The sequence below is a fragment of the Pleurodeles waltl genome, chromosome 3_1 (assembly GCF_031143425.1).
Source record: "Pleurodeles waltl isolate 20211129_DDA chromosome 3_1, aPleWal1.hap1.20221129, whole genome shotgun sequence".
Taxonomy (NCBI): domain Eukaryota; kingdom Metazoa; phylum Chordata; class Amphibia; order Caudata; family Salamandridae; genus Pleurodeles; species Pleurodeles waltl.
In genome coordinates this window covers 412,502,409-412,515,079 of record NC_090440.1, presented here as the reverse complement: position 1 = coordinate 412,515,079, position 12,671 = coordinate 412,502,409, and the positions used below count along the sequence as shown (strand labels likewise).

Genomic DNA, 12,671 nt, shown 5'->3' with positions numbered 1-12,671 from the left:
AAACTATGTCAAGATAACTGTGGTGATTAGTGTTCTGCCTGGAGAGAAATCAGAGTTTTCTCTTTTAGAAGTTTTAAGGTAGCTTAGCATGTTAATATGCTTGCTACAAAGAACGTGTACCGTGCAGACCACAAAGTGTGTAAAATGCAAATAGGTCAGTGAGTTACTACTTTTGTCAGAGAGGTAATCTTGTTACCTGCAATTTATAAGGTAAAATCCTAATAAAGAACACTAAGCTATTAACTTTCATCAAATACCTGCATGCATACTGCAAGGTATAGATTAGACCATTGTGATCTTTTCCTCCAGTCTTTCATTATCCTAATGTTGCTAAAAAGGTTCATTTGGGTAGAAATCAATTGTTATTAAAGGGAACCCCCAACCTTTGTATTACATTTTACATTTTGCTTTTGTGCTTCTCCAGACCAAGCACTCAAACTATACAGCCTACCAGTATGGGTGACAAGTGACTCCTACATCTTGTCCTCTGTCTTATGTAACATTTCTTATACACTGATTTACATACATATGTTCAAATGTCTCTGTGTAATGTGTGTGCAACGTGAAGTGCTCTGACACCCTACACTTTTATGAGGGAAACCGTTGCGGAGGTGGTCATGGGGGGGGGGGGAGGGTTCAGGGGTGCCAACAAACATTGTTGCATGAGCGCCACAAGTGCTAAAGTCGGTCCTGCTTCTGACAGACTTTGGCTAACCTCGGGGGACTGTTTACAAAGTCCTTCTTTTCCCCGAGGTTTTACGCGGGTAAGAGATTGCCTGATTCGCATTGACTAATTTTGCTGCACAGTTGTACATAAATCACTTCACAAACAGTTGAGCAGCTCTTTCCTGTGCTTGGCACCATCAGCAATGAACAGTGTTTGTGTTGTGTTGTCTTTGTGTTGTGAACAGTGTTTGTGTATTACGAACACCAATTTTTAAATACACCAGCAAAATATTGACTATTTGTTTAAATGCATCTTTGATAATTAGTGAGATGTGCAACTGCATTTATTGTTTCAGTTGGTGAATTAATTAGTTTCCTTATTGGTGGTTGGTTTATGTCTGACCGTTTTTTGTCTCATATGACCTCTGGTTTTACGTAGCAACGAATAATTAACTGCACTAAATCCGTGGTAGCATCTGTTTTTATATCTTTATGCCTCAGAAAATGTTAACAATATTAGTTATCTATATACCCGCATGAACTATACGGTGAACTGCATGTTGTTGCTAATCTGAAACTGATGTTTAAATTGTAATAGTTTGGAAATAAGGGTTGTAAATTAAGCTTTGCCAGTAATGCAAATGCAAATAAATATGTATTGTGGGGAACCGTGTTAGATAATGGCAAATATAATATTGTGTTATTCAGCTTCCTGGAAAGAAAGACTTGTTCATTGAGCCTGACCTGATGAGCCCTCTGGACCGGATCGCTAATGTCTCCATTCTTAAGGTATGTGCTTGGCCACCGACTTCAGGTCGTCAGGAACTACACTGGGGTTCCCAAGAGCGAAGGGGAGGGCATCCGTGCGAGCATTCTTATAAATACAGCCCTTCGGGACAACTTAAGCCAAAAATGTGCAATCGTGCTGAAAATAGAAAGCCTTTAAAATAGTTTCTTCTGGTTGCACATGTATATGTCGAACCGGGAACGTTGGCCGACCAGTGAATTATGCTTATTCATTTTTCTAACCATTATGTTATACATGTCCTACCAAACAGGTGTGTACATAATATTTTGAATTATTTTCTAGTAAGGTACACAAGGCCAATTCCACTTAGGCTTTCTCAAATTCTTATTATGGCAGTGTGTCTTGAAATACATTTTATAAACGCAGAACAAACTTATTAACATTAAACAACCAGCCATTCAAAAACCCAAGTTCCTTCGATTATGGGTTGGATTTTTTTGCGTTTGGAAAAATACACTCTTTAATGTCATTACATATATAAAATATGTTGTTACCCATCTGAAGTTCTAAATTGTAAGTCCATATTTAAAACAAAAAGGGATGGAAAGGATTACACTTGGCAGGTGTTGTGGTACTACGCAGGTGATAATTACCTATAAAGTTGTCCCCAAATCAGCTTTACAATTAAAAGTATTTTGATGGTCTGAGGATTTAATTTAATTTCCTGCCAAAATATATTTAATTAAATTTGATTATTTTCTAGATAAATAACTTTATTATCAACATTTTTCTTGTTGTTCTTTTTTGTCATCAGCAACATGAGGTGGACAAACTTTACAAATTGGAGAATAAACCAGTTTACAGCACAAGTGATCAGTAAGTTCCATTAACCTTACTTTCAAGAATTTTGTTTTGTAAAAAGAAGAAACAGCAGGCTACAAAAAGCGCCATTTAAAATTAATTCAAGTTCTGAAAAGAGATCAAGAAAAGATTCTAGGAATGAAGTAGAAGTCAGAGAGGGATGAGGATAACACTGTTTTAGTAAGTGCTCATTCAAGGTTTTTTCGTAAAATAATCTTATTTAAACAACGTTCTAGTTGAGAAGGGGGATAATAACTCTGCAGCCCACTTAAAGATCTTAATGGTTTACAAACCTGGCGCATTGATCATTTGCCCCTCCCACACCCATTGACTTGGAAGAATAGCTGCAGACCTTTTTTATGGTAACATTTGAAAGGATGAGGAAGGCTGCTCTTAAAATTTAAACTAGCCAACACACAAGAACAGCTGCCTGTCCAGGAGAAGGTCACAGGGAGAAGATGGCTCGCCTTTCGGAGCAAATTAGGGTCAACTTCACTCCTGTTGAACTCTGCCCTGCAGACACCATGAAAGTATTAGTAAATGTCATAGGCCCTATGATTGCATTGGTTGTAAATCGTGCAGTGATGTACCAAGCGCATATAGTATTAAAGCTGAACAAATTGGCCACAGCACACAGAAAGTATAGTCCAGTAGTATGGTAGGGATAAATATCCCTTATAGTATGTTGCTACGATGCAAAGTTGAATGGAGTCTCAAGTCCTGTTTGTAGAGGGTGTCTTTTATTTGTAGAAGCTGGAAATCATTGTGTCATCAGCGAGATACAGCCAACACGTGTTTCGTCACAACAGTGACTTTATCAAGGCTGCAAAACGATAATCAAAACAAAAGTTTTGGCATATAGAAGTATATGGGCACAGGAGTGTGTTTGTAAGAGAGCATGTGAAGAAGACTCCAAAACTGGATAGTAGTAACCAGTGAGCCATGTGTGAACTAAGTGGGCATTAAAGGGTGGGTAAGTGAGAGGTTAAAAAGTCTGGCAAACATAGTAAGTGGTAGGGACCCGAAGTGCAAGATATGAGAAAAAACAAAAAAGTTTAAGTCACTGTGCTGTGAAAACAAGAAAGAATGTTTCAAAGGTATATGGACAGAGTATACGGTGGATAGAAACCATTAAATTCCTGGAATAAGTAAGAGACAAATGTAAGGTGAAAGGAGAAACGTTTGAAAGCTCAATACATACGGAAAGGCTGAGACAAAGCGATCAGAGACGTAGAAGAATACAGATACAATAATGGAGTTTTGAAAAAATCAAATGGAAGGGCCAAGTGTGTGGCTCATACCTGGGCCAGCCGGCCAGGATGGTGCGTAATGAAGGTAAGTAATGCGGGAGCCTCGTGATCAGTTGAGTGGGCTCAGGGACGTCAGTGGTGACTGAGAAAGGAGACAATTGTAGTCAGGTGAAAACGATTAGAGTAGAGAGAAAAATAAAAAATAGAATTTAGAAGCAAAAAAGAAAAGAAAAAGAGGAACAGAGAAGTCTAGGGAAAAGGTATATATATATATATAGTAAATAAAAGAGTTTATAGAGAGAAAAAGGAACACAAGTACATACCTTCTTAAAGTAGGCCTAATGAGAGTATGGTTAAGTGGGAAAAGATGATGAATGCAGACCCTGGTAAGCCTGTGGTTGGAACCTAGTAAGTAATGGATATGAGGGGAAGGGGAAAGAAACCTGAGCTATTACCATGTAATTAAAGGAAAATGCACATGAATTGCGTAATTGCTGTGTACAGACCAAGCTAAATAGCTAGTAGAAACGGTAGTGTTATACGAAAAATCTAAAATGAAGTGGAGTCCTGTGAGGTGACAAGGTCGTCATAGTCGTAAAAAATATAATGAACAATAACTGTAGAACAAGTGATCTAAACGGTAAAAACATTGAACGTAAGCTAAACGTGGTCCCGAGAAATTGGGAGACCTAATAACGGTAAAAGTAATGGCCTTCAATAAGCGCGCACACTGGTGTTGTTGGAACAAATATGGCGTGAAAAAAAAGGGGGGGAAGGAGGGGGCCTGTGTGCAAAGGGCAGCGCAATAACGTTGGTGAATAATAATATAAATGAGCAGGTGGCGAGGCAAGCAGTTTAAGTAAATACGTGCGGCAATAAGATACCGCGGTGCGAAGACCAAAGGGCAGCGTTTAGAGCGCTTATATGCTAATAAGTAAGTAGTGAGCAAATGATAGCAACTAACATGAAAAGAGCCCGTATGCACAGGGCAGTTCATTGACAGTGGGAAAAACGATTTAAAATTGAAAAAGCGCGGCTAGGCAAGGAATGTAACTAAAAAATGCAGCAAGTTCTAACCGCGGTATGGCAATAAATAAGCAGCGCTAAGTGCGCTTATAGGCAACTCTAGTAAGTTAGTAAGCTAGTTAGCACCGCTAGCGAGGAAGGAGAGTAAGAAACAGAAGTATAGGAAATCGAAGGTTTACCTTAAAAGGCGAGGCGACGTGTGTCAACACGCTGTCTTGAAAGAGTACTGGTCAGTGTAAACCTGTGCTCTCAGTTTAAGAAGTGCAACTGGGAGTGGCATAGAAATAGAAGAGGGGCTCAAAAAGTGAGAAGTGGAAACAAATGGCGGCCATCTTACGTGTAGGAAATAGTGAAAGAAAGGAGTAAGTGCCAGATCAAGAAAGCGGTAGGTGGAGAGAGAGACTGAAGGTTAAAAGAAGGGGCGGACAACCTAGAGAGGATGAAAGTAAGCGGGAATGAAACCCATAGGTAGAAAAAATAGATAAATAGATAGAAAGTAGTAGGTTGAGACGCAGATCGAATTGGGAGGTAAGAGAGAATGAACATGACCTAACGGAGTACAAGTTAGAGAGCATTGTGAAGTTAGAGTAATAAGTGTGTAGTATGAGGTAAAACTCGGTAGAGTGAACCGTGGTAAAGGAAGGCAAGGGTGGTAATGTGAGTGAGGAGAATGATAGGTAACATAGGTGTCCTACTGGTGAAAAGGTAATTGTGTGGGTGTAGTCAAGGAATGTGGTTTTATACATAATTAGTAGGTTACAACCAAGTAAAAAAGTAAGACATTTTCGATAAGTACATTTGAGTAATTAGTAGCGGAGCATATGAAGACCAAGGCCATGGGGCATATTAATCAAGTGTACCAAGTGGTAATATACAGGAATGGAAAAGGTGCTGAAATATACGATAAAAGAACGACATTGTAGACACACAATCATGAAACAGAGTAAACCGTAAGCTTAAAACACACAGATGTCCATTGAAAAAAAATGACAGTGAAGCATGTAGGGACCGAGGTCACGGGGCATAGTAGTTAGATGTGACAGGGCATGGACTAGTTGGTGTAACAAATGAGCAAGAACGATATTGTTAACACATGATGATAAAACATCTTGAACCGTGAGAGAAACATTATAGGCCATAAGAGGACCTAAATTATGAGCTAGGCAGACAATAAGGGAGTGGGAGTTACCATTCATTTAAGAAAGTAATGTAATTCCCGGTCTGTGTTCAGGCCTAGCTCAACTGCGCGGAGTTTTAGGATCCACTTAGCCTCGCATCTGCGTAGATCCCCTGTTCTATCTCCCCATCTTGGTGAGTTGGAGACATGTGTGATGCCGTGGAATCTGATGTTTAAGAGGTCTTTTTCCCCGTGCAGGTCGTTGAAGTGTACAGCAAGGGGATAGTTGGTATTAACATTCCTGATGGCTCTTACATGTTCTTGTATACGTTCTTTGAGTGGGCGTATGGAGCTTCCAATATAGATTAAGCCACATACACAAATCAGGCAGTAAACAGTACACTTAGTATTGCAATTCATGAAGGTTTTGATATGGTGCGTGGTTCCGGTATTGTAAGAGAATGATGTAGTTTTATTAATGGCTAAACAACAGGATATGCAGCAGCCACATTTGTAAAAACCATTGGGTTTTTCTGGGATCCAGCCCAGTAGGCGAGTTGGGGGGGAGGGACAGAGAAAACTAGGGCACAGTATGTTTCTGAGCGTGCGACCCCTAGTGTGTACAATAGTGGGTGACACGCCCACTGAATTCTTGAGACATGTGTCCAACATTAACAAGTGCCAATGTTTTTTGAGAATGCGCAGTATTGTTTTGCTCGCAGGGCTGTATTGGGTGATGAAAGAGACTGGTCGCCTGTTAGGGGAACCCCTCTTACCCGGTTCTTTGGGTTTTTTAAGCAAAAGGGTGTGTTGGTTCTTGTTAGATATGCGTTTACTAGCTGCCGAGATAAGTTTGTTGGTGTAGCCTCTAGCCTGGAAACGTTCAGTTAGGTTCTTGAGTTCCTGCCTGAAAACATCCGTGTCAGTGCAGTTGCGTCTAATCCTGACCATTTCCCCGTAAGGAATGGCCCTGATTTGTGTGAGGGGATGGGGACTTGAAAGACTCAGAAAACAAGAGCTAGCCCGTTGGTGGGACATAACCACTCTTAAACGTTATTTGGAACTCAAGCAAGTCCCTAGGGGATTGCGAGTGATTATATTCCCATCTTTTGAGGATCTTGACCCTGACTTACTTGGGGAATGGGAACACCTTATCTCCTCCACCTCCTTCAGTATGATTAACATTCTTATTAAACATGCTGATAGAAAACGCACTAAACTGCTCCAGGATATCACAACCCTGGAGGATGAAATTAAGAACCTCAATCTCACTGAAGCAACAGACAAAAACTACACGATTATGAAAGAGATACTCACTGGGTATCAACTACACATCAAGGACAAGAAAATGCGCAAACTCATCAGAGATGACAATGACTACCGGAATGGTAGGATCTTTACATTTGCACGTAGGTTTGATCAGATCAACAAGGAGACTAGCACTAGACCCACTAAGGCTACCACACCCGTGGGGTCAATCGCAGGCAGTTTATCTGACATCTCCAATCTCTCTAGTGATTGTTTAGACTCAGCTGGAGATGGTTCCTCTACCAGTGCTCACCAACAGAACATAACCCAACAGCCAAATTCTTTTTTAGAAGAACTTGGCCGATACAGAAAGGGTTTACGACAGAACTACAACAGGTCAGGCACAAACACAAACTCACCCGCAGAGGGGGCAGGAAACACCACAGTAAACCCCAGGGAGGGCATGACAACACGTTCAACCACAAAAATCCAACGAACCTAAATGGTCCCCTCGTGGAACAAAACCGTACTTTCTCAGGTGATACTGTACAGGTCATGAATCTTTCCAATTTGAAACTATCTGTAGACGAAATAAATTTATTGGAAAAGGGTTTGGGCTTTTGTCCTACTTCAAAACCTGACTACACTAACATCCACATAGATCTGTTTAAGTTCGTACGCAATCTTAAATTGAAAAAGTTTTTCCAGAATAGACCAGACATTGACCGTACTGCCCACATTTCACCACTCACTTGCAACCAATCCATCAGAGACCTACAGGACATCCAAACTATTCTCTCCCTTGACAACACGCTGTCACCACCACCTAGCCTTGACATACTACTAACTCAACTTGACATCACACCTAACTTAGACGTCAACAGTGGACTCAAACCTAGCTCCACATTCATACCGATATTGCCACCAGACAATCACATTGATGTTTTTTATAAAGCCGTCAGTACGGAACTACACAACTTAGAGGATAAGACCAACATCTGTACCCATAGACCTTACAAAAATCTCAATCCCAATGAACTCGGAGCGCTACACAAACGCTCTACCTGCACGGACATAGTCATCAGGGAGGCAGACAAAGGGGGCAACGTTGTCATTATGGACAGAACCGACTACATTGCAGAAATTGACAGACAACTCAATGACACACAGGCCTACTCTGCGTTAAAGGGTAACCCTCTTCCTGACATTACCAGTCGTATCGAAATGAAACTAACGGCTTGGAAGAATTTGTGTCTCCTAACTGACTCAGAATACAAATATTTGTAAACTGAGACGCCTAGGGCTCCCTGTATCTACATTCTACCCAAAGTCCACAAACCAGGGGGTTTTCCTCCTGGGAGACCCATCATCTCGGGGATTGGTTCTCCTACGGAACACATTTCTGAGTACATTGATTCCTTTTTACAGCCCTTGGTTCATAACTTACCCTCGTACATACAGGACACTAGGGATTTGTTATGTCAACTTGAGGATATTGAATGGACGGAAGATTGCATGTTTATCTGTCTTGACGTTAGCTCTCTCTACACCTCAATTCCCCTGGAAAAGGGACTAGAAATGCTCCAACTAACTCTCAGTAGCCGTGACGCCACACTGTATGAACACACACAGATGTTCCTTGATCTCACTCGACTAGTGCTTGAAAATAATGTGTTTTTACATGATGGTAGATGGTTCCGACAATGTCAGGGTGTTGCCATGGGAGCTAAATTTTCTCCATCATACGCGAATCTGTACATGGGCCAATTTGAGAAAAACCATCTATGGTCCAACTGTCCGACACATATCACTGAACATATCTTGTACTGGGGGAGATACATTGATGACATTCTTGGTATCTGGACTGGCAACATCACTGACCTTAACCAACTTATAGAACACCTTAACAAGAATGATTTCAACTTAGTGTTCACTCACAAATTGGACACCACTCAAATTGAATTCTTAGACTTATTGCTGTACATCACCAATAATAAGATCATGTCTAGACTTTACAGAAAACCCACGGCCTGCAATTCCATTCTGCATGCACAGAGCGCCCATCCCCTCACACAAATCAGGGCCATTCCTTACGGGGAAATGGTCAGGATTAGACGCAACTGCACTGACACGGATGTTTTCAGGCAGGAACTCAAGAACCTAACTGAACGTTTCCAGGCTAGAGGCTACACCAACAAACTTATCTCGGCAGCTAGTAAACGCATATCTAACAAGAACCAACACACCCTTTTGCTTAAAAAACCCAAAGAACCGGGTAAGAGGGGTTCCCCTAACAGGCGACCAGTCTCTTTCATCACCCAATACAGCCCTGCGAGCAAAACAATACTGCGCATTCTCAAAAAACATTGGCACTTGTTAATGTTGGACACATGTCTCAAGAATTCAGTGGGCGTGTCACCCACTATTGTACACACTAGGGGTCGCACGCTCAGAAACATACTGTGCCCTAGTTTTCTCTGTCCCTCCCCCCCAACTCGCCTACTGGGCTGGATCCCAGAAAAACCCAATGGTTTTTACAAATGTGGCTGCTGCATATCCTGTCGTCTAGCCCTTAATAAAACTACATCATTCTCTTACAATACCGGAACCACGCACCATATCAAAACCTTCATGAATTGCAATACTAAGTGTACTGTTTACTGCCTGATTTGTGTATGTGGCTTAATCTATATTGGAAGCTCCATACGCCCACTCAAAGAACGTATACAAGAACATGTAAGAGCCATCAGGAATGTTAATACCAACTATCCCCTTGCTGTACACTTCAACGACCTGCACGGGGAAAAAGACCTCTTAAACATCAGATTCCACGGCATCACACATGTCTCCAACTCACCAAGATGGGGAGATAGAACAGGGGATCTACGCAGATGCGAGGCTAAGTGGATCCTAAAACTCCGCGCAGTTGAGCTAGGCCTGAACACAGACCGGGAATTACATTACTTTCTTAAATGAATGGTAACTCCCACTCCCTTATTGTCTGCCTAGCTCATAATTTAGGTCCTCTTATGGCCTATAATGTTTCTCTCACGGTTCAAGATGTTTTATCATCATGTGTTAACAATATCGTTCTTGCTCATTTGTTACACCAACTAGTCCATGCCCTGTCACATCTAACTACTATGCCCCGTGACCTCGGTCCCTACATGCTTCACTGTCATTTTTTTCAATGGACATCTGTGTGTTTTAAGCTTACGGTTTACTCTGTTTCATGATTGTTTGTCTACAATGTTGTTCTTTTATCGTATATTTCAGCACCTTTTCCATTCCTGTATATTACCACTTGGTACACTTGATTAATATGCCCCATGGCCTTGGTCTTCATATGCTCCGCTACTAATTACTCAAATGTACTTATCGAAAATGTCTTACTTTTTTACTTGGTTGTAACCTACTAATTATGTATAAAACCACATTCCTTGACTACACCCACACAATTACCTTTTCACCAGTAGGACACCTATGTTACCTATCATTCTCCTCACTCACATTACCACCCTTGCCTTCCTTTACCACGGTTCACTCTACCGAGTTTTACCTCATACTACACACTTATTACTCTAACTTCACAATGCTCTCTAACTTGTACTCCGTTAGGTCATGTTCATTCTCTCTTACCTCCCAATTCGATCTGCGTCTCAACCTACTACTTTCTATCTATTTATCTATTTTTTCTACCTATGGGTTTCATTCCCGCTTACTTTCATCCTCTCTAGGTTGTCCGCCCCTTCTTTTAACCTTCAGTCTCTCTCTCCACCTACTGCTTTCTTGATCTGGCACTTACTCCTTTCTTTCACTATTTCCTACACGTAAGATGGCCGCCATTTGTTTCCACTTCTCACTTTTTGAGCCCCTCTTCTATTTCTATGCCACTCCCAGTTGCACTTCTTAAACTGAGAGCACAGGTTTACACTGACCAGTACTCTTTCAAGACAGCGTGTTGACACACGTCGCCTCGCCTTTTAAGGTAAACCTTAGATTTCCTATACTTCTGTTTCTTACTCTCCTTCCTCGCTAGCGGTTCTAACTAGCTTACTAACTTACTAGAGTTGCCTATAAGCGCACTTAGCGCTGCTTATTTATTGCCATACCGCGGTTAGAACTTGCTGCATTTTTTAGTTACATTCCTTGCCTCGCCGCGCTTTTTCAATTTTAAATCGTTTTTCCCACTGTCAATGAACTGCCCTGTGCATACGGGCTCTTTTCATGTTAGTTGCTATCATTTGCTCACTACTTACTTATTAGCATATAAGCGCTCTAAACGCTGCCCTTTGGTCTTCGCACCGCGGTATCTTATTGCCGCACGTATTTACTTAAACTGCTTGCCTCGCCACCTGCTCATTTATATTATTATTCACCAACGTTATTGCGCTGCCCTTTGCACACGGGCCCCCTCCTTCCCCCCCTTTTTTTTCACGCCATATTTGTTCCAACAACACCAGTGTGCGCGCTTATTGAAGGCCATTACTTTTACCGTTATTAGGTCTCCCAATTTCTCGGGACCACGTTTAGCTTACGTTCAATGTTTTTACCGTTTAGATCACTTGTTCTACAGTTATTGTTCATTATATTTTTTACGACTATGACGACCTTGTCACCTCACAGGACTCCACTTCATTTTAGATTTTTCGTATAACACTACCGTTTCTACTAGCTATTTAGCTTGGTCTGTACACAGCAATTACGCAATTCATGTGCATTTTCCTTTAATTACATGGTAATAGCTCAGGTTTCTTTTCCCTTCCCCTCATATCCATTACTTACTAGGTTCCAACCACAGGCTTACCAGGGTCTGCATTCATCATCTTTTCCCACTCAACCATACTCTCATTAGGCCTACTTTAAGAAGGTATGTACTTGTGTTCCTTTTTCTCTCTATAAACTCTTTTATTTACTATATATATATACCTTTTCCCTAGACTTCTCTGTTCCTCTTTTTCTTTTCTTTTTTGCTTCTAAATTCTATTTTTTATTTTTCTCTCTACTCTAATCGTTTTCACCTGACTACAATTGTCTCCTTTCTCAGTCACCACTGACGTCCCTGAGCCCACTCAACTGATCACGAGGCTCCCGCATTACTTACCTTCATTACGCACCATCCTGGCCGGCTGGCCCAGGTATGAGCCACACACTTGGCCCTTCCATTTGATTTTTTCAAAACTCCATTATTGTATCTGTATTCTTCTACGTCTCTGATCGCTTTGTCTCAGCCTTTCCGTATGTATTGAGCTTTCAAACGTTTCTCCTTTCACCTTACATTCGTCTCTTACTTATTCCAGGAATTTAATGGTTTCTATCCAACATATACTCTGTCCATATACCTTTGAAACATTCTTTCTTGTTTTCACAGCACGGTGACTTAAACTTTTTTGTTTTTTCTCATATCTTGCACTTCGGGTCCCTACCACTTACTATGTTTGCCAGACTTTTTAACCTCTCACTTACCCACCCTTTAATGCCCACTTAGTTCACACATGGCTCACTGGTTACTACTATCCAGTTTTGGAGTCTTCTTCACATGCTCTCTTACAAACACACTCCTGTGCCCATATACTTCTATATGCCAAAACTTTTGTTTTGATTATCGTTTTGCAGCCTTGATAAAGTCACTGTTGTGACGAAACACGTGTTGGCTGTATCTCGCTGATGACACAATGATTTCCAGCTTCTACAAATAAAAGACACCCTCTACAAACAGGACTTGAGACTCCATTCAACTTTGCATCGTAGCAAC

The 12,671-nt window shown here is 41.2% G+C and overlaps 1 protein-coding gene across 2 annotated transcripts in view; it reads left to right on the top strand.

Annotated features, from left to right (window-relative positions):
- VPS33B (VPS33B late endosome and lysosome associated) overlaps positions 1-12,671 on the top strand; it is a 691,895-nt gene that overhangs the window by 93,707 nt on the left and 585,517 nt on the right. For both annotated transcript variants that reach the window (XM_069222652.1, XM_069222653.1), the window contains 2 exons: positions 1,375-1,455; positions 2,229-2,290. In XM_069222652.1, coding sequence (XP_069078753.1) covers positions 1,375-1,455; positions 2,229-2,290 — 143 coding nt within the window. The remainder of the gene's footprint in view (positions 1-1,374; positions 1,456-2,228; positions 2,291-12,671) is intronic.